The sequence below is a fragment of the Phoxinus phoxinus genome (genome assembly GCF_949152265.1).
Source record: "Phoxinus phoxinus genome assembly, chromosome: 7".
In the NCBI taxonomy this organism is placed as follows: Eukaryota; Metazoa; Chordata; class Actinopteri; order Cypriniformes; family Leuciscidae; genus Phoxinus; species Phoxinus phoxinus.
Window position 1 is genome coordinate 11,109,448 of NC_136882.1, and position 23,596 is coordinate 11,133,043.

The 23,596-nt window shown below is 37.5% G+C and overlaps 1 protein-coding gene across 6 annotated transcripts in view; it reads right to left on the minus strand.

Moving 5' to 3' along the window:
- The window catches only part of myo1b (myosin IB), an 86,855-nt gene extending 63,672 nt beyond the window's left edge, over positions 1-23,183 (minus strand). For 5 of the 6 annotated variants that reach the window (XM_079619357.1, XM_079619355.1, XM_079619354.1 and 2 more), the window contains exons 1-3: positions 22,879-23,121; positions 11,408-11,548; positions 7,473-7,588 (exon numbers count right to left, since the gene is read on the minus strand). In XM_079619357.1, the coding sequence (XP_079475483.1) occupies positions 7,473-7,588; positions 11,408-11,533 (242 nt within the window). In that variant the 5' untranslated portion in view covers positions 11,534-11,548; positions 22,879-23,121. Of the gene's footprint in view, positions 1-7,472; positions 7,589-11,407; positions 11,549-22,878 lie in introns of all 6 variants that reach the window. The other variant, XM_079619358.1, reaches the window with a different exon arrangement.
- Between the last annotated feature and the right edge of the window lie 413 nt (positions 23,184-23,596).

Here is a 23,596-nt window from a genome sequence, read left to right on the forward strand (position 1 = left end):
ATCATCTGAAATATGAAATGTGCTCCGATTGGTTAGCTTTTCCGGCGTGTTCTGATCGGTGAACCACTTAGAGCGTGTTCCAGAAATGCCACTGCCCTTACCATAACCACAAGTTTCATCTGCTCAGATTCAAAATTCAAGATTATTTATTGTCACTATACAAAGGTATAGCGAAATTGATGCAATCCTTACGGTACCATCACATATAGCTTGTGCGGACTAACATTTTATTTAAATACCGGTAATACAATTTAAGTAGAATAATATACAGTACAATACATCAAAAAACAATATGCCACAATCAAGACAATGCCAAAACAATATAAAACAATACTCACAAAACCAGTGCAAGCAAGGTGACAGTCAAATAGTGCAAAACAAAATATGGTGCAGTAAGTACTGCATGATATTGCACATAAAGAAAAAAAAGAGGTAAGTGCAACAGAATGTAACCCGAATTAAAGAATAGTGTCATGTATACACTCAAATAAACAGAGGGTGTTGTTAACCTTCTATAGGTTGAGATATAACATGTCCCATCAGATTGGTCCATTTCTCAGTTTATGAATATGTATGTGTGTGTGTGCTGGCAGTGTTCCACTCCTGTATGGCGCTGGGGGTAAAAACTGTTCTGGAGTCTATTGGTCCGCGATTTTATGGACCTAAATAGTTTACTAGACGACAACAATTCAAACAAATGATGTCCCGGATGGAAAGGATCCTTTATTAAAATGTTTCCTGCTCTTCTGAGACAGCGTGCAGTGTAAAGCTCTTTCAGGTGTAAATATTAACGATGATGTAAATACCAATTCGAGCCTGGTTCAGGCCCAGAGACCGTTTATGAACAAGAGGATCGAGCAGGACCTTTGCAAGGATGGATTTTACAGGATGTTTTAGAGTGGTAAGTTCCTAAGGATCGGTGAACAGTCTTACAAAAGCAAGAGCCCATAGGTAAACACTACATCAACACTGTAATTCATGTCAGGCCAGTAGTTGCCGATGCAACTTTGTAAAGAAAACACGCCATTCCGTGTCAACTCAACCAGAGCTCCCATGTTTTATTTTGTTAATATTTTTTTCTGTAGAAAGACAAACATAAATTGTGATTAAAGCCAAAAGATTAAATGTCACAGATGTATATCTACTGCGTAATCAACTATTTTGTAAGTCACAAAATTACAATTTTCACCTAAGATTTGTAGCCAAATTAGAGGGCTGTAAAAATGACTGTGTAAAAATAAAATGATGCTGCCATTTTTCTAGAGATTGGTAGGTCTATTAGTAAATTCTTCAGCAATCTTGGTTTTATTATTGCCAATAGTGAGTTTAAATCTGGCAAAAAGCACTTCTTGTGTAGTTTGCATGCTTGTAACAGGAAGTATTAAAGACATCTTTTAGATTCTTAACAAACTTTCCTTTTGGCATCTTCATTTTCAAGGCACTCGGCAGTTCAGTCCCAGAGATATGGACATGTTAATGTGACTCCATGAGTAAATTGTACACATTTTCAATGGTCAAAAACCAAATGTGGGTCACTTTCTATACGGCCGATACTTTTTTTCTTTTAAAAAGGAATATCTAAAGAACAAATAATGTTAAAAAAATGTGAATTATTAATAATGATTTACTTTGAGTCATTGAATCGTTCATTTCAACAGATTAATTAACTTTTTTTCACGTCACTTGACGCCAACTATTGGTGTAACAATGTAATTAATAAAATCTTTATTTGAAGTGTCAAGTTACTTTCAAAGGTGATTTACTCTATTTTGATCTCTGCCGTAGACATCAGTATTTATATCCAAATTTGAGTCTTCTGTGAACCAGTCCTTCTGTGATAATGTGAATTATTGTAACAGAAATAATACTGTATTACAGAATACTACTACTGTAATAGTACAGTACTAGTACTGTAATACTGATACTGTATGGTTGAGAAGACTGTCCCATACCTAAACGACACGTGCTCAGGTCAACGGCAAATGCAGATCTCAATGTTCCGCTGTGATCTACTTGTCAAAGGTTTAATAGACATCGAATCATTGTCATTTAAGAATAGGATTACATGGGTGTCTGAATTGAGATGTTCCAGAGAACACTTTCAGTCCTGAATTATATAAAAAAAGCTCTGTTTAGTAAAGCAATAGAGCAAAATGTGCTGAACACATGAGACAACATTCGGCATTAACCTCAGACAGAGATGTCATAAAGACCATTGAAAGGGACAGTTAACCCTCAAAAAAGACAGGAATTCTGAACGCAGACAAACTCATTCACAGTCTGATTCGACTGAATTGCTCTTACCACTCAGATGGCCACTAAGCCAAAGAAGGCAGAAAAGTGTTTGGGAGGGAGAGGTGACACCGGGGCTCTTGAACCATGTGTGGTTGCCAGAATGAAGAGTTTCACATTCACGCTGGGTCATTAACTACAACCATCTCAACACCAAAGTTCAAGCTCACATTCCAGCGGTCAGATAAGATCCAATGCATTGCATTTCCAAGCACCCCATCGAATACAATTTTTGCCTTCTGATAAAATCCACTATTCATCTCCAAATGCATGCATTTTTTTCTGAAGCATATGTTTTTATATCACTTATACAAAACAGTTGTTGTAATAATAATAATAACAATAATAAAACATTTACATGTATGGATTTAGCCCTTTTATTAAAAGCGACTTACAATAGAGCAGCATAACCAATTGGTCACAGAGTCAACAATATTCTTAGTTTACAACGCCATGTTTACAGGAAACAAGCTAGAGCAGAGGAGAAATACAGAGAAAAAAAACTAGAACAAATTACAGGTGTAATGGTTCTATCTAGCACACTGAACCCAGACCCTAAAACCATGATATAAATCGAACAGAAAAAACTACTGACTACAAACAAGTCAAACGAAAATATAGAAAATAAGAACAAATAATCAAACTATAAGCAAATACAATTTATAAATACAAATGAAATAACCAATGCTTTAACAGGTTTCAGGTATAGAAATTGAATAAAGTAATCAAATGTAAAATAACACTGCATTTAATCGTCACTGTATAAATTAAATAAAAGATCAATCCTTATTAAAGTTACAAAAAGTTATTCAGTCAAGACAATGTATGGATCCAAAAGTGATACTTGTACAAGTGTCTTACGTTCACACATAACTGACTAAATGTTTGCTAGGATACTCGCCAAGACAGGCAAGCTTTGGACATACTGTGTGAATGTGTCTGTTCAAGCGAAACACAACGAGAAGGAGAACTGTATTTAGTTTTCACATGCTTTCTGAGGCGCATTTATTTCCCCCAAAACACTTTTGAGATTTGAGATTAACCACGGTGTGTGTCGAACCGTGGTTGGCGAACGATATGGCTAGCTTTTTTACCATGAACCAGTACAATACTAGAACAAATATAAAATTACAAATACACCATGAAATTACAGAGTTGGATTTCGCAAACAAATTTCTTACCATTCTAAGTCCTGCACCAGTCTTCTCTCTGGGCAGTCAGATTGCCCTATTATAAAGACCTCTTGTGAGGGCACATAGCTCTTGTTAAGATATAGTGGCAACCAGCAGATGTTTGCCACCTCCAGTGAGTGTCTTTAAACACGCGACCATCTGTGGTGATTAGTGAGCATGGTGGTCTCAGACACTTTATTGTCTCCATGGCTCTGATCATCGCTGAAGCTCAGCTACCAGTTCCAACAAACCCGTAGAGATAAAACCTTTACAATTGATTGGTTAACAATAGATTTATTGCAAGTGGACACGTCCTGTTAAAAACAGGTGGGCATTTGAGCTCTCAATGCCTCAAGCTCATCTGCACACTCTGCCCTCTTTCAAAAACACACTGTTTATACAGGATTCAAAATCACCTGGTCTTAAAACAGCGGAGTCATCCAAACAGAGGCAGGACACAGTGAGAGTGTGCGTGCTCGACTTGTGTAAAAGAGATCCAATGAATTACTGCATTTAAAGCCGCATACTATTTCACAGTACTACATTAAACTACTAGATTTAATGTTGAATATAATATACAGTATAATGCATTGGGGACCAGGAACAAGTCCAAGCCCATTCAAGTTCATGTCCATATATTTTTTTGCGTTTTAATCAACAGTACATTTTTTGTTAACTTGTTACAATATGTCTTCGAAGTAACAATAATAATAAATCCCTCTTCTTTATTTTGTCTTAAAGTATCACAATAGTATCGTATCGTGAGCACAGTATTGGGAATCATATCAAATCATGACATGATTGTATCATTACACCCCTAACAGTGGATGAAGAGCAATCATCACATACAGTATCACTATACAGCAAATAAACCCCAATGGTCATGAACAGCTGTTAAAAACGATAAGGGTAGCGTGACCTCTTAATGGATAGGAAAAGATTATTAGGCAAGGACAACTTCCAAACCCTGTCAGTCTCATTTTACACAAGGTCTACCAAAATAACCCCACGCAGATGGCCTGACTTGGAGATTAAAATCAAATTATGGAGTCTTTTACAAAGTCCTGAAAAACCTCACAGTCTTTGAGTAGGACCTAATTAAAAGAGACCTTAATCCAAGCCTCTCATCCAAGATAAGAATTATTCTTAGGTCTAAAACTTACTATACACTATGACCATGGTGTCCCATCCTTCTCCTGGAGGGCCAATGTATTAAAGAGTTAAGCTACAACTTGCCTGGAAGTTTCTAAGGTTGTATATAAAATTGCTCCCTATACCCTATTCCCTATACTACTCCACTATACTGTATAGTCCACTAAATAAGGGTGTCCAGTCTGTCTTCTGGAAGGCCAAAGTTGAGTGCAAGAAGTGTCCAACATTCCACACTTAATTTTTGCATAATTCGGGTATTTAAAGTGCACTTTTTTGGGGGGGAATTTTCAGTGTGAACACATTACTCACTATCTATACTACAAAACAGCATAGTGCACAAGTACACAAATTGGAACACGCCACTTCATTAGTTTGTTCAGGTGTGTAAAATTAGGATTGAAGCTAAACTCTGCAGGACAGTGGTCCTCCAGGAGCAGGATTGGACACCCCTGCACATGTAATAATGTGTTTATGTCTGTATGACGTTCATGATGCAACTAAACAGCATCCATTGCATTCATCGTGTTGTTAAACTATCTTCAGTTTTCAAGGTCATTGACTGCAAAAGTGCCCATGAGCAAAGAGGGCTGATTTCAAATTGTACACTTGCAGGGGGTCCTTCACCAGCTGAGCAACTGCCATTGAAATCAATGGGAATGATAGCACATAGCTTTGTTTAAGTATTATACACCTTTATTCCACAAGTTAAAAGTCTGGCTATATGACACTAGGCTCTTCATAATATTTCTGAAAATGATAAAACAAGCACAGACTTGACAAAAACTCACCCAAAAGCTTGACAGCAGTTTGAGCGCAGTGGCTCTGGGCCATTTCGCTACTGCTCTGTTTACAGAGGTGATGAGGTGATGATCATAAATACAGCCTAACTTGTGCTGTTAACAGAACCAGTTACGGCCAATTGTCCCAGGACGCCTGAATGTACGAGCCCGGGAGGCCTGTAAACCCAGAGCCATCTAAAAGGTCCGCTTCTCAGGCATGACAGGAAAAGCAGCTGCCCTGGAATGAGCTCAGAGCCTGGCTTCAGATCAGAGGAGCATCGACCCTGACATCACTGTAACAGTGCTGAGACTAAAACATATGAATATGGAAGGAATTAAGACTGAAGGAGAACTTGCATACCACAGAAAATAGATCAGATGAACATGATGATCCCAGAAACAGAAGAGAGATCAATTTAGAAACACGAGGAGAGCAAACTATGAATATACTGTACAGGCGAAAGTATCAAAAGATCATAAAGGAAAAAATAATAATATTGGGAAAGAAAATACAGCTGTACACAGCTGTTTATTTGAACTTTCTTTTTCCAGGGGAGAGTGTATAGAATGAGTAGGAAAAGTGTATTGGAACATCCATTCCAATCTCAATGATTCTTGTTTTGAGAGTTAGATCGGGCTATGATGTTTTGCAGAGGGCAAGTGTGCATCTGCCGATCAAACAAAGCAGACTGCTTTGTTTTGATTTGGCAGTCTGGTCAGGCGGCTAGCAGCCCACTAGAGAGACAGATGGTCATTAGCTGGAGCAGGACAGGACAGTGAGCTGGAGTAGCCCCTCCCCCGCCAGCAGGGCTGGACAACATGTCTCAGGGGTCGTGTGGATGGAGTACACTCTGTTTATGAACAACTACTCTGCAAAAGCACTTCTGCAAACATGACACCGCTGGGGGACTTTCGCATTATTATTGATAAAAGTGCTTTATTAAATCTGCATGGCTTTTCCAACCCTGTGTATTCATGTCTGAACCTATTTTCTAAAGTTTGCGCTCTGCTGACCAGAAAGCCTAGAAGAAACGAGATAGTGGGCCCTATCATACACACGGCACAATGGGGCACCAGGCGCAGTGTTTTTTGCTAGTTTCAGCCCGACGCGGTTATCATTTTCATGTCCTGCGCCACATTGTTTAAATAGCATATGTATTTTCACCCAATTGTGCACCCATAAGCGTGCTGGTCTGAAAACGAGGTGTGTGGACGCGTTGCTATTTTGAGCCAACTGAAATAGACCAACAAAAACCTAGTCTAAAGTCAATGAAATAAAATCTATTTCAGTTGCCTCAAAATAGCAACATTTCAACAATTCGCCTGAACACACCACGTTTTCAGAACAGCACGCTTTTATGGACACGCAATAGTTTTTTTGTTATTTAAAGAGCGCGTTAGTAATGTGCGCCTATAGGCAGGTCCACAACGCGCATACACTTTGTCCCAGCGTAGATGGTCTGCTTGGTCACTTTAACCTCGCACACGAGCAGATCTGTTTCCTCTCTGGTAAAGAAATCAAGTTTTTCCGCTTGTAAATTCCACCATGTAAATAGCAAATCTGCCATGGCGCAAGCGTAACTGGCTTTTAAAGGGAATGTGAGATGAAACTGATTGGATTATTGCACGTTACGCCAAAAACACACCCATTACTCATTAAGAGAATAGGGACAACCCTTTTAGACAATTTTTCCCGTCAATGCAAAACCAGCAAAAGTGGATTCGACACGCCCTACAGTAAGTGCACTTGCACCGTGCGCTTATATCGTTTAACTAGGACCCAGTGACTCTGTTGGACAGTGCTCCCAAAAGATTAGAATCGTTGCTGTATTTATTGCTAACTGTTCCTAAATTTAGTGCTAAAAGCTAAATGTTAAAGTAGAAAGAAACAATCCCTGCCTACGGCCTGAGATGCTGGTATAGGCTACCCTGCATAGGACAAGCTGTTTGGAAAATGAGTGGAAAAATAATATGAAATATAAACAATAAAAATAAATACATTTGCAAACATCAGTCAATAACCAATTGTAATATTGCGACACAGAGGTTCAATGGACGAGAAGGATTCTAAACTCACATGTGTGGACTGAGCTCATAGAAGTTCCTGTTGCGATACTCCTCCACCTTTTCTGCTGTGTAGATGGGCAGGGACTTGTAGGGGTTCATTGAGATCACCACACTGCCAATGTATGTCTGTGGAGGAAAGTGAAAGAAGCAGTGAACCACTGATCAACAAATAAGAAAATGAAAGCATGAGAATGTGTGAAAATACCAGATACGAGATGGTTGAGACAACACAACCAGTCATATATTCAATCTATAGTATATAGACTAATTTTGGTACCCGAGTGTTGTCACTGGACACTGTTTGTGAACGGGTCAAGCCAGTCATTATGAAAAAACGAAAAAAAAAAAAACGGTGCAATTATGAAAATTATGGTAATTGTGAATTTGTACTGCTATTGTGACAACCCTAAAAGTTCACAGTATTTATACTTGTCAAATCTAGTTCATCCCCTGCTGTGAGACACAGACATCAGCAAGCGCATTTGCTGGCTCATTCTGTTGTAGGAACAGTGGCGGCAGCAGTGTAGGGGAGTAACGCTACAATATGCCTCCGTCTGCACGATCCAGATGGGAATTCCTGGGTATTGTTCAGACAGGCGGGGGGCCCGCAAGCAACTGAACAAGAGAACACAAACAAAAATGTTCGGAATCCCAGGAAGCATCAACATCACAGGGTGGTCAAAAGTGGCCAGTATGGACAACTGTGTCTGAAGTAGTCCATTTCAGAAGACTTATACAAACATTGAATTATTTATTCCAGCTTCTCTTTCTAGAAGTCGTTCTTTCCGTATACACTACAACAAATTTTCAACTTGTCACGTTAAAAAAAGCAAATCTTAAATGTCTGAGAGACCTCAGAACAATGTCTATTTCTACAACTTTCATTACAGTGAGTGTTGCATAAAGCTTGCAGCTGGAGGATCAGACCTCTCCCATGGCAACAGCCTATTGTCAAGGTGTTCACAAGAGGCATAATGAATGCCTAAGATATAAAAAACAATTGTAAATGGACAGATCAAGTGAAAGTTGAAGACAAAAAAAATAAATCAAAAGCACAGACATCCCTCAAGGCATACACTAACCATCAAATAAGTTTGGACACATTGGGACAATTCCAACAACTGAATTTATCTTAAAAGCTTTTTGAACTAAATTGCTAAAATTAAAATTTGTAGACATAATTTGTGCCTATATCTTTTTTTTTTCTTTGCAAAACAAAATGAATAGTTTACATTAAAATATAAAAAAGTACATTACAAAGTAACTAAATAATACAAATGAAAATTAGATTAACTACATAGAAGGGAAATCAGTACTAATTATTATTATTACTACCAAATAAATCAGACAGACGTTGGCAACTTTGAGGAAATAACTAAATTCCCATACATTGTTATTTATAATATATACATATCTTATTTCATAGTTTTGATGACATGGAACTTTCCATAGTGATTTTATGATTTTCATGAACTTTTCATGGAGAAAAAAAAAACATTCTTCAGTATTATTAACTTCAGAGTGATTCTTCTTTCACACAAACAGAATAGGACTGACATCTCTCATTTCTATGAGGAATAATGATAGCATCCTCCCATTCCCAGATGTATTTAAACACTCAACAATGGTGACATCGGGGACACTAGAGATGAGACCACTATCGGTGCATTAGAACAGGAGTAGGCCAAAGTCCAAATGAGAGCTGGTGCACCTACATTTTGGCAGAACGAGCAACTGTGGATTAATAAAGACCATCACTAAAAAACTGAGCTACACAACCACATGTTTTCCTTAACACTAAATGTGCAAATACACACATTCCCATTAATACATTTGTTATTTCTTGCAGTTATTTTATACCGAGCAAAGTTTAATGATATCGTTAAATACAAAGACCTTTGTTTCATACTTCCGCTCTTATTGCCTGCTGTAAGAAACTGGACCCATCATAGTCTCTTTTACAGGACATTGATTAGATAAGGAGATAACTCTTTGTTAAGTTAGTATTGGTGAAATGTAAGTGATATGATGGACAATGATGTAAGCTTCTTGGCATACATAGATGATACTGAGAGTGGAGACACTCCTAGAAACTTCATGAACTGTACAATAAGCTTAAAGAGATCATCCAAAAAAAGAAAATTCTGTCATTTATTACTGCCCCTCATATCGTTCCAAACCCGTAAGACTTTCGTTCATCTTCAGAACACAAATGAAGTTGATAAAATCTAAGAGCATTCGGCCCCTCCATTGGCAGCTACACTTCTACGCTTAAAAAAGTTCCTAAAGAGATCAGAAAGCTAATTCATATGAATTAAGTGGTTTAGTCCCAAATATTCTGAAGAGACATGATCGCTTTTTGTGACGAACAGATTGAATTTAGGCTTTTATTCACATTTAATTAATCACGTTTGAGCTTCAGCAAGAGGTTTGTTCTTGCGTATCAAGCAGGTTCAGTTGAGCTTCGGTTTATGTTCGCTGATCAATGTTTATATGCGAATAAAAGTTCAATCTAAATTAAATCTGTTCATCATATAAAGCGGTCGAGTCTCTTCAGAAAATTTGGACTAAACTGCTCAATTTATATGGTTTAGTTTTCTGATCTCTTTATGAACTTTTTAATGATTTAAAGTGGTAGTCGCGTAGCTGTCTATGGAGGGTCAGAAAGCTCTCAGATTTCTTAAAAAATATCTTCATTTGAATGGAAGTCTCACGGGTTTAGAAACGACATGAGGGTGAGTAATTAATGACAGAATTTTCATTTTTGGAAACATTCACCCATTAATTCATTAGTATTTATTTACCCACCTTTGTCATTTTCCATAGAATGAGTTAATAACAAACTGAAAAATAGTGCACAAGTTGTATGGAACACTTTGACACCGTTTTGTCCTTTCTGGAGCTCAGTGAAATGTCGAGCTGTGTGAGACTGTAAATTCAGCTTGAGAGAGACTAAATCAATGACAGACTTTTAATTTATGGTTGATTTGACTATAACGTGCTAACAAGAAAAATAAGTTGCACAAAGAACAAATATATTGTGGTCTACATCATTTCATGCCTTGGATACATTGGGTATGGACACCTATTTGTTTTTGAATTTTTTATTTGCATGTGTTTTAAAGCGATATCAGATTAAACGTCTGATATAAGTTTTTCTGAGCACTCTTTTGCATCTTACTGAACTTAAACTGTCAAATACACACAAGGTTGTCAAAAACACTTCTCAAACACAGTCGGTTATGTCTGTGAACGTAAACAGCTGGGAAAGAAATCGCAAGTGTATATTAGATCGGTGTATTAAAGTGACAGCAGTTTAATGTACAGTACCTGTTAATGTCTATGCTGTTAAAAGTGAATCTCACAGAAGAGGAGATGAACGACCGAGTACAGCTCACGCAGGGGAGGAGCTAAGCTAATATGGCAAACTCACGTCACAATGGAGTGCATTCCTAAACAACTCATTTTGAGACACTGTTTCTGATTTATGGAGAAAATAACAAATTAATTTTTGCCATAATATGGTGGTTACGTACACACAACGAGGACACAATTGTGTTCAAAAAACAAAGTAAATTTTGCATAAACGGTTCCCTTTAAGAATGAAGTGTGTAAGTTATGCTAAAAAATATTGAAAATCAGTTTCCTTAACACTCACAGTATCTGCCACTGGTCAAACAAGAGATTACATTTCCCTACCTGAATACTACTCTTAGACCTTACTATTTCTAACTGTTCTATAGTACTTATCTATGTTTTAATGTATTCTTATTTTTACTGTTTGTTCATTTGTCTTTAATAATGTTTGAACTTTAGTAGTTAGGAGTTTTTGCTTTGGCATCAAAGTACTTAAATAAATGGGAAGCAAAGTTATATTAGTCTCAAAACTTTTCTACTTTCGATATTAAATCAAAAAACGACTGAACGAATGGATTCATTACTTACATAAATCTCGTTGTGATCAAACCGCTTCTTTAGATTCTCAATGAAGGTGTCTTCTGACAGGGGCTCAAGCAGGACCATGTCGCCCACCCCTATCATATTGTCGAGAAGTGATGTCTTCACCTCCATTTTGGACAGCACCCCCTAGAAAGAAAGTTAGACAATTATATATCAGAAAACTGTAGGCCTTGACTTATACGTTACCTCCATTGACCTAGATGTATGTCTGTATATAGATTATTTCAAAATACATTAAAAATACAATTTATACTGACAAATGGCTTGAATACAACTCTTCAATGATGATAAACGTTATACATTTTTGATAAAGAAATGAATTTTGATATTTTTGTAGATATTATTGTTAACTAAAACCAAAACCATTAATTTCATTTATAATTTACATATGCACATAAAAATATTCTCATTTCTGTTTAAATAACTAAAATAACACGCACTAAAACCAGTTTATAAAAAAACAAACATAAAAAAAAAAACTTAAAACATAACCTAAAATTAAAATTTAAACTAAACATTAAAATATGAAAACAAAAAAAAACTAAATAGTAGATCAATTGTTTTAAAATAATGTTGCGGACTGGTAGCCTGTGAAAACACAGACGAACTTCCGGCAAATTTGAGATTTGCTCTGCAAGTCAGTCTGGCCTAGAGCCCATTCAATCCCATTTCCAATATTTCCAAATCGAGGCACCAATCACAAATGTTGAGGCGGGCTTTACACGACGACGATAGCTCTGATTGGTTTTAGGTGTATCCAATTGCGCACAGAGGCATTTGAGCGACGTCCGTTGGTGAAGCCCTTTTGGAAATGGGCTGTGAATGAACCTTCCACAGACTCAGTTACAACTGAGAAGGGTCTGGTGTCAACCAGGCTAGCGGACTGGAGGATTAATCTAAAAATGTAACTGTGGTATTACCAACTTTGTAATGAGGAGCCAACGAGCCAGATTAAGTAAATGAAAAAAAAAAATCTTATTACCAATTCGTATTTTTTTTAAACCAATTGACATTTTTGAATTACCAAATTTTGATTGTGTTATTTGAAAACCTTTTGTCTGACAAATTCTGTATGGTAGAAAATTACTTGGTTACACCACTAAATGATGCAAAAGATAAAACCATGTGAAAACAACATGAATATCAAGACAACATTTCAAAACAATTTGGCACATGCATTTTCAATTGAGTTTAAGATTTTATCCACCACTGTTTGGACACTATTATTTATCACGACACTGACCCATCTAACCCAGCATTCTATGCGCGGTCCTTCCACGGTGCATTAATGCTGATGTCTGTTCATACTGATAAAACGTCACCATCAGCTTCTTGCACTTCTAAACTAAAATAATTCTGTATTTGCAAAGCAGCACTTGACTGGACTGGCAATGTTCAGTTCTGTTCAGGACACTACACTATGGACACAAGATATTCCACCGGGAATTATGTAACAAAAAAACTCTTGTCCCAGCTGATGACCCATAGACACTCCCAAGACGTTTAAGGGGTAGAGACATCAAAATCACTAAACAAAGTGATTTGTTTACGGCAAAACAAACTTTATTTAAATGTTTACTTTAAGCAAACCTATCACGTAACATTAAATTGTGATTTCACAGTTAAACAGCTAAACTGCTAGGTGCGCTAATTTTTCCCTTCTCCGGTCACTAATCCAGGTGCCAATTGCATTCAGGGCCTTGATACCAGGCTTTACCGAGCCCCTAAACCCCCTATGCACTGTTCAAACAAATGGGCAATGGCAAAGTGTAGTGCTCAGCATAAAGCTCCTCCAATAAGAGCCTACGTTTTCACTCCCAGCGAAAACAAACAAAGCACCCAGCCTCGCCAGTCCTAGTCAAACAAGTCCCAAATACAGGGCAGACAGTGTAATACATTGTGGTTTGTTGATAACATAAACAAGTGTCATTTGCGTGCACTGAAAAGCATGACTGAAAAAGTTGAATGTAAATGAAGGATTAAGAGGTGAAAGACAACACCAGATCTTGGACTGATAAGCTTGCAGTATTTAGGGTGGAATTAGTCATCAACTTTCAGACTTTGCTGCCCTGGTGTCAGAAATTAAAAAAGAGCCCATTAAACTGAAATCAGACTTTGGCTTTTTATCTACTAGTGTACTCATAAATGTTGGCATTACATTTAGCAGATAATGTACAATACAATCATACAAAGTTTTGCCCAATCAAATTATATCTCTAGAAGGAAATGTCCCTCCCCTAATATGTTTTGTCAGCAACTAACAATATATAGTAGCAGATCGTGGATCACAGCTGAAATAAACTACAACACATTAAACAAAAGTCATGAGCACATTGATGCCACTGCTACCTTTACTTCCTGTTGGAACATCTATACAGAAATGAAAACTGTGCTAGTCATTTCAGACGATTTTTTTTTTTTTTTTTTTTTAATAAATGGGATAATATCTTATAATATAAAATAGTGTGGAGCACATACAAAAAAGTAATAAAATTATACCTATTAACTAATTAAAAAAAATAAACAAAAGTAACTGCACAGACTTTGCATATACTAAAGCACTAGATATTAAATAACCCTTAAATAACACTAAACATTAGCTAAACAATTAACAAAACTTGCTTTAGAGACTGTAAAAAAAGACATCTGACATATCTTGAAAAATAAAACGCTACATAGAGTTCACGTTATGAATTAAATACACATTGATTTTTATTAAAGCTACTGAAGTTATTCAGTTAAGATCAGGAAGTGATTTTCTCTTTATCTCTTGTTTTATTACCATTAACCCTCTGGGGTCTGAGGTGTTTTCTGGGTCCTGGAGGTGTTCTGACATGCTCTAACATTTGTGCTTATTTCTGTTACTTGTGACATTTTCATGGCTAAAGTCTTATTACACTGTATTCAGCACAAACTCTGCTACAATAATATGTCAGCAGCATGTATGTAAAAGTTTGTAGTTTTGAGATGATAACATTTATGTGTGGTTTGTGAAAATGACAAAAAAAAAAAGTCACTGAGATAAGGGCAAGAAACCCAAACTGATTATTTCTTCGCAAGGCTTTTGACACAATGTTTATTAGGCTGCACGGATCTAATACACACACACATCCGATAAGAGTTTAGTAGGCATGCTCTGTTTGACAGGTTATTAATGCACTTTGGGTGTACGAGCTCAGAAAAGCTTATATCAGAACAGTGGTGGTACATAAAAAGCCTAACTGGCGAGGCAGCCTGATCTCATGAAAATGCGTCTCTATAGCACGCATTGTTTATCGTGCAATTTATACGCAAAAATTAGTTTTTACGTGCATATGATACACAGTTTTCGCATGCATTTGATACGCACTTCATTACGTGTACACACGCACCCCACACCACTAATCCTAACCAAACGTATAATACACACGCACCCCACACCACTACTAAACCTACCCTAACCTACCCATGCATATCCTATGCACGTAAAAACTAATTTTCGCGTATAAATTGCACGATAAACACACTGTGTGCTATAGAGACGCATTTAGAGTAGTCGGGTTGGGCAAGATGAATGCAAATAAAGTTTAGTGATTGCGAAGAACTAACTACCGCTAACTACAACTACAAGAATTGTAACTACCGCTGCATTGCTACGTGAATTTATTATGTGAATTATGTCAGTTTGTGCAGTATGTTGGGACGCAGGGGCCAGAACTGCAACTGATATAATGTGCACTGTAGCACGATACTACGATATTTCACCAAAAGCAGATCGTGGAAACATTTTAATCGTTCCCAATCTAAAATCGTGTTATCACACACGCACACCCCTACTTAGAATAGAATTTTATGAAATCTCGTTAAAAAACTCAAAATGTTAAATAAGAGATCTAAATACAATAGAGATCTTGTTAGATAACAATAGTATCGTACACAGATCATACTTTTCTGCCACATTTATGCCATTTTTGCCAATATTGTTAATTTCTGCACTCTAAACACTGACGGAAATGATCAAAGTGCTAAAATCAGTCAATATTGTTTTGCTTATGATATACATATACTGTATGACCCTGACTGCTAATAAAATCACAGTTATCTCAGTCAAGGATAGAACAATTAAGCTTTTTAGAATTGTTTTTCTGTTTTGCATTATCTCTGCTGTCGAATAATAGTGGGCGAAACCACCTATCTCTATGTCTTGCTCAATTTGTGTCTTGGCAACAGCTGTATCCAAGCAGCCGGGGATATAATCAGCTACCTGTGAAAAAGGACAGTGGAAAGGACCACAGACTAAAGGTCATACAAGACATGGAGAAACCCTGGATGTATCCAGCAGTTCCAGAGTAAAGAGAATAATTCCAGGGCTCGCTCTCCCCACTGCATAGCAACTCCTGGCAAAATCTACAAGTCTAACTGAATACCGGCTGAATACCGGCTGCTCTGGAAGGGCAAATTATTGGCCAATAAACATTCTCCTCAGAAAACCAGTGTTTTGAATTCTTTAATCCATGATCATCACTGCTTCAAATACTTAATGGTAAAGATGTGGTTTCATATAGACAGACTTTATATGAAAACTTGTTTATTTATTTTAATATATTTTGGTTTATTTTATTTTGCCTGTATGCCACATGGCACAAATGGACAATTTATACTGTGACTTTATACAGGAAGAGCAGAAAAACAAGCCAGGAGGAAACCAGGTAATAAACAGGCACCACCAAATATGTGGTATTAAAGCTGCAAGTGTGTGTGTGTGTGTGGGGGGGGTGTGTGTGGGGGGTGTGTGTGGGGGGTGTGTGTGTGTGGGGGGGTCATAACATTCATTCTAGAAGGAAAGATTACAGTAGGGAGAAACATCAGAATGTAGGTCCCATCAAAAGTGGAAAAAATTGGAAATGGTTGTTCTACTAAAATTTCCAAAAGCGTGGTGCGATCCTCAATAAGCATGTGAATGTGTGCTGGTAGCCTAGTAGCCCAGATACCCCCCAATGACATAACTACATTTAAACAGCACTGGAGTACATGGACGATATAATAAATCCTTCAGAATAAATCTACAGATCAAGAGAGGAAGGATTACGTTTTTTTCTGACAAGGACATCACATCATGTGGTATTTATTAATTAATTTATTTTAATGGAATTGCTGCAAAGATTTAGAAAACATATTTAAAAAAAAATGTTTTAAAAACACAATTTTAATCATTTGAGCCAAAGCATACAAGCTGAATGAATGAACGAACGGATGGCTGAACGAACGAACGAATGAATGAACGGCTCTAGGCAACAATGGCTATTTGGTTGAATGTTGGTTCTCCTAAGATATACTGAATATCGTCAAGACGATATTGTGATACATATATATTTTTTGCTATGTTGCCCCACCCTGATACAAACTACTTCCTATTTTCACTATTGCAAAGGAATTGCTGCTTTAAACAAAAGGGCCATGCAGTTTCCATAAAGTGCATCAGGTCAGACATGTTTTTCTGCTCATAATTGGATGCAGTTGATGTGCATTAGCAAATAAGGCATCATTGTTGAAGTCAGATTTCAGAATCATCGCATAGAGCTCCCCACAACTCTTTATAAACCCATCAGATTAAGCCGCGTAGTATTTTTAGTTACATGACTGCCCTAAAAATGAAGCAGCATCAGCATTAGTATTTCACTGGATTGACCGGCTGTCACCTTTCTGAACTGGCCCACACCCAAAACTCTGCAGCTGCCCTACATTTCTAAGTGCAACACCAATAATGTATAATTTAAAATTCCTGGAAGACAGCCACGTGTGATTTTCCGTACACGGACAAGGCAGAGCAGAAAGTCCCACTTTTAAGCTTTCACTTAGAACAACCAGACATGCATACACTAAAACAACTGAGATCAAACAGACCCTCCATTTACATATAAGAATACATTTAAGTAAAATAAGATAGGATTCAATATAAATAGGATTCAGCAATTTCAAATCAATCCATGCCCTTTCTAAAGGTAAAACAAATCTGGAAATGCAGAACCAAAACGTTAACCTGACACTTAGTGATGCCAGTGGAACAAGTTAACAACATAATAGGGTTTAATCGAGTACAGACCGCTGAATAAAGGGCCAGACACATGGCTGGTGATGGCAACTTCAGCTGGGATCCAAATGAAGCGATGGGGCAAAGCCATTGTGGCTATTTGTGAGTATATGCAAGCATGCTCAGTGACCTGAAAAACTGCTATGAGAGTCTGCACCGTTTCCAGGGTAAACCCTCGGATTGACTTTCCACAATCCCACGGGAGCCAGGCTTGGCAGTTTAGAATGAATCCCTGAATTGCATCTTTGAGACATTTATCATTTAAAATAATAATAGTAATAAAACTAAAATAGTGTGTGACAAGCTTATTGCTGGTTCATAACTCCAAGTCTTGCTTCAGCAACTAAAATATAATAAACTTTCTGCTAAGACACCATAAAAGCTCACTCATGTCCAAAATAAGTCAATGAAGATGAAGACATGCGTTTGAAAGTCTCAATCATAAAGTATCATAAATAGGCTTATATTTAAAAGCATCAGTATTCTATAAATATGCTTACAATACGAGTGCTTTAAAGGCTACTTTTACAATAGTTTCAATTGAGCATCACATGAAAACATGACATTATAATTCTTCGCTACAAATAACTTTAACTCCTGATACTATTATGCTTTCGATCCGTGTATTCTCCACTAACTGCACCCAAAGAGGGATTACTATGTCCTGTTTTCACATGAGGAAAATAACTTTAGGTCTATGTTCTCCCAGTGACAAATAATCTCTCTCTCTACATAGTGAAACCAGTGCTGTTAGCCATGAGATGAGATAGTGAAGTAACAGAGGTCATTGGGTCTCATTCACCAAGCATGTGTACAAACAAATTTGAGTGTGAAATGTGCATACGAACAATTTTAAGAACAAATCACGATTCATCAAAAATGTTGTAATAAAATGTATAAATAGAAGCAAAATTATAGGAACAACAAACCACACGCACGCAAAAAGCACTTAATCTGTACGGCCTCATAGCTAATCATGGTAAGAAGTTATACCATTGCATCCTAGCACAAGACACGACTGTAATTATATTGAAGTATGTTGCATCAATTGTATTATATAACCCATATATAAAATTTTATAATTAATGTATTAAAAAAAACAATTTAATTTAATCTTAAATAGCCTACTATCATGCAGTTAAAGAGTAAGAAAAGCTGCGTTAGGCCTATATGTTCAGCTGCAAAGTTTCTCTGAATAACGCAGATATACACGCATGTACAGCTGGCTAATAAAAGGCCCGTCTGCAAACAGCGGCAAGTTTGACATTGATGAGAGTGACGAAAGGCTGTCACAAGGAAAGCGTGTGCCTTATATGGTAAATGGACTGCATTTATATAGCGCTTCAACAAACCCATGGCCACCAAAGCGCTTTACATATTGCCTCACATTCACCCATTCATACACCGACGGCAGTGTCATGCAAGGCACCATCCAGCTCGTCAGGAGCAGCTGGGGTTAGGTGTCTTGCTCATGGACACCTCGACACTTGGTCAGGTGGAACCAGGGATAGAACCACCAACCTTCCGGTTTGTAGACAACCTACATGAAGCACTGAGCCACTGCCACCCCATTATATGTAGATAGTTTGGGCATGTTTTATGCAAAGAGAATACTCCAAATTCACTAACATCTGACTGCATTTTCAAAATAGCCCAATTGTGAGGAAAACCGTGACCCTGGCAACACGTGAGGCTCTGAGACAGTAGAGCCACCTCAAGTCTGTTGCTCTTATCCTCACTGCTGATTCATGAGAAGCTGATGAACACTTAGCAATGTTTGTGTTCTGGTTGAACTCCTCTTTCAGAGTGTGGCACCAACCAATGGAAAAAAAAAACAGACCTAACTCCACTGAAGTATGCTCTACATGGAATAACTTTATATTTTGTGCATACAAAGTTCATTTTTCAACTGTTCAGGCAGGAGAAGAGCTATGCTACGGTGAAATTTCATTCCAATATCCTTTAAAAAAAGCAATAAATTCCACCTGGGTTAAAGGTGTCATGGGAGATTGTGAAGATTGTTGATTGTTCTTTAAATCTGGCCCCTGAGGAGAGATCCTGCAGAGTTTAGATGTGTCAGAAATTGCATGCTATCGGAGTAGGTAGTACATTTGATTAGGAATGAACTTCATGAACAATAAAAAAAGTGCATTCTATACAGTATGAACGAAATTGAGACTAACTAATTTGTCATGCTGGCTTTATCATGTAACAGTCACTCCACTGCCATTTAGAACTTCTCTTCTGTGGCCTCACGGGATAGAAAAAAGTCCATCGAATGCGCACTTCAGAATCTCGGCAGAAGTAGTAGGTCATTTACTTTTCGCCAACTGTTTAGGAAATACTCTTTTCACATACTGTTTTCCGGCTATATAGTACGGGAGTAGGAATATTCATAAAGTGGTTAGCGCCAACCACAATCAATGAAAAAGCTAATCAAGTCCTATGTCTGTTCTCTGTATATGCCTACTAACCTACTAGTAGGTGAAAGGTGTCCAAACTCATATTCATAAAGCATAAGGTGAAAAGTACCGTCACTGATTCTCACAGTATTTTTCAGAATCTTTTTTCTCCAAAGGCAAAACTCTTCACACAGTTCTAAGCTAGCAATCCAACCAGCTCCAACATGAGTCACAACACAACATTCAAAGCAAAAGGTAAGTACTGAGAAAAATGACAAAAGGACCAAACCGATGTACTCAAGTTACAAGGGAAATAACCTCTTATGCCATGAAGCATTGCAAATGATGCCATCGAAACAATGGTATCCTATAAATCTATTACAAAAAGTCCTTACTTAAAGAATAGCATATCAATTCTGCAAAATTTTGAGAGCGCACTGAGACTGACTCGGAATAACAATTACATTCGGGAATTATGCAATGTTGTTATTTTATTTATATTAAGTTGTAGTGGGCAATGATTTTGAGTTTACTCATCTGTGAAGAGTTCTCAACCAAACATTTTCTATTCCTTTCTATAAAAACTAAATGTAGAGACCTCGATGAAAAGGGCCATTCCATTAGAGAAAGTGACTCTACTGCATGAAGCTTGAGAGACCTAACCCTCTTGAAAAGTCAACACTCTCTTCAGTCTCTCACATCTGTTGATTGTGGTTTGCAAAGCACCTTTCCAGAGAAGAGCGATGTATTTGTAGGCGTCCAGTGGGTGGACTAATGCATATCCTCCAAATGAGGTGAGAGTAAGGTGCAAAGAAATTGCATTACATGCAGTACTTGTCAATTCTACAAAGTTTAATGCAAGAGAAAATACTTTGTGAACTTGTTTTAAGACAAATACATCTGATTTAGAGAAATACCTGCTGCATTTATACGATTCACAAGTCAACATTGAGGGAAATACACAGAAAGTTATTAAAAACTAGAGTCAGCCAGAACATAAAGCCAACGGTTTCCAGTTACACTGATTAAATACATTACACCAAGCCCAATATGAGCAGTTTCTTGGCACTAACTGTTGGCCATGAGCGGTTTCCATAGACCATAAACTCAGTTCACCGAGAGTGTACGTTCTGCAGGCAGCAATATGGGGATCTAACATGACAGGAGACCATTTAATTTTACAATAACAAATATGTTTTTACTTTGTGTGTGCTTCACATAAATAAAAAATGCCCTTCTCTTTCTCCATTTTATCATCTATCCCATCAATCCTTAAAATAGCACTAACAATTACTCAAATAACAAATAAGATAATGAATCAAACCAATATGATCAAAGTAGCTTTTAGTGTCAAAGTGGAAATCAAGTTAGATCAAAGGGAAAAGAAAGTCTAATGGCTATCAGAAACATAGAAGTAATAGAAAGAAACAAAAAATCAGAAAACAGGGTAAACATTGTCTGAAGAAAAGGCAAGTGCCTGTTGCTCACTGCCACAACGCTAAGATGTCCCGTGGTTTCCAAGGGTGTTGCTATGCAGTTGCTAAGATGTTCAGTGTTGCTATATGGTTCCAAAGATATTGCTATGCAGAACACCTTAGCATGTTGGTATATGGTTGTTAAAGTGTTCGGAGTAGTTGTTGCTTGGGTTTTCTGATTGGGTTTTAGACAATTACCATATGGTTAAAATGTTCGGTGTGGCCAGGGTGTTGCTATGCGGTTGCTATGGTGTTCTGAGTGTTTTTAGCATTTTGCTATACAGTTGATGTGTTCTGAGTGGTTGTCAGGTGATTTGAATTCTAGAGTCTTCAATCTAGATGGTTTCTAGGGCATTGCTATGTGGTTCTGAGTGCTTTTAGCATGTTGGTACAATTGCTAGGGTGTTCTTGGTGGTTGTCAAGGAGTTGCTGTGTGGTTTCTGTGTCCTGAGTAATTATATACATTTTCTAAGGTGTTCGCTTAGTGATCTGCCCCACAAGTCTCTACGATATTCAGGTCCATTTGATGCAGGTCTATGGGATTTTATAGTTTGGTGGGGGGGGAAATCTGATAGAAAAGTAACAACACCTCTTCCCAGTAATTATTTCAGGTAGCCTATCCTGTATCACTCAAGCCCGTAACAAGTTCTGAGAGGAACGAGTTACGTGCTGAAGTTTAATAAATTTTTAGGGTTTGAACAAACCTTTAATCCAACATTATACGAGCAACAGTAGTGATGTTGGTCCTGCCACACACCACTAACAAGTGGGAGACATTGGACAAAAAAAGTGGTCTAAGTACATGGGTTTTGATAGATCCAGCTCAAACTCAGCAGGCTTCAGGCTTCTTTGTCTCTGCCACTTAACTTTAAGACCATTGACGCTCCCTCTCTCTCTCTGTGTGTGTGTGTGTGTGTGTGTGTGTGTGTGTGTGTGTGTGTGTGTGTGTGTGTGTGTGTGTGTGTGTGTGTGTGTGTGTGTGTGTGTGTGTGTGTGTGTGTGTGTGTGTAGCCATATCTACCATCCATGCAAATACTGTTGCGCTCTTTATGCTTTATCATTTAAAAGTCTCAGGTTAACGCGCAGTTGCTTGGCAATTGACCCAAACATGAAACTTTTTTTTAATTAATCGAGGCTCTTGTTCCTTCCTCCCTTAACCCCTTCAGATATTGTTTAAGTCTGCAGCTCAATTATCCAGTTTACACTCTGAATAAAACTTCAATCCTGTTTTCTCGAGAACCGATGCTCTGAGAGTTCATGCGGCACGCGGTTTTCTGTTTATTTTATGACCACGCATTTTGCATCAATATTCAATAACTAACTTAAAGTAAGTTCACCGTGAAACCGTTCAAATGAATATACAAATGATCGCCGCTTGTGTCTCTTTCTTATAAATTTGACTCAATAAATGAATAAGTGAATGTGCTGTGAATAGAAGTTCAATTAGCAACCCAAAATATTAATCCGGAATGAAAAAGCAACTTTTAAATGAATGAAAACATAACTTGCCTCAGCTCTTGATTAAAATGTCCCCTTTAATCCACCTTTGAAGGCAAAGCGATATCCCGCTCTAAATAAATTGGGAAAGATGACTCGCGTGTTCCCGGCGCTTTTGTCTGTGTGTCCCGTGAGCAGTGTGGGACGAGTCTCTCTCTCGTGCAGTGAAACTGACTGAGACTAGGCTACTGCTGCTCCATGAGCACGGGGAGTGGTGACTGGAGTCCCACTGTGATAATCACCTTATCCCAGAAAAACGCCCATCTCCTCCAACCCCTTTGAATGAACAGCCACAACTTTCGGCAAGCAAAAAAACTAACTGCAACACTGCCATCATGCGTCGTCTTGATGAAATTGCACCACTCACATTGAACCAGACACTTTAACTCATTCAACACACACTACCAGTTAAAATAGTCATTTAAAAGTTTGGGAACACCTACTCATTGTTTATTAGGCTAATATTTTCTCCATTTTAATTTAACAGTAAGCCATTAAATCTATAAAAAAGAACACAATGGAAGAACAAAGTGAATTATGCTGCTAACTTGACTGTAGTGTAAAATAAATAGAATTTGAAAATGAAAACAAACAAACAAATTGTATGCTAGCTGGACACTTGTTGCTGATTTTCAACCATAAAAATAAATACATGCATTTAGTTAAATTGTGTTTGCACAAATAATATTTGATTTTTTAAAATAATATTGAGTTTTGAGTCGGAAAGTTA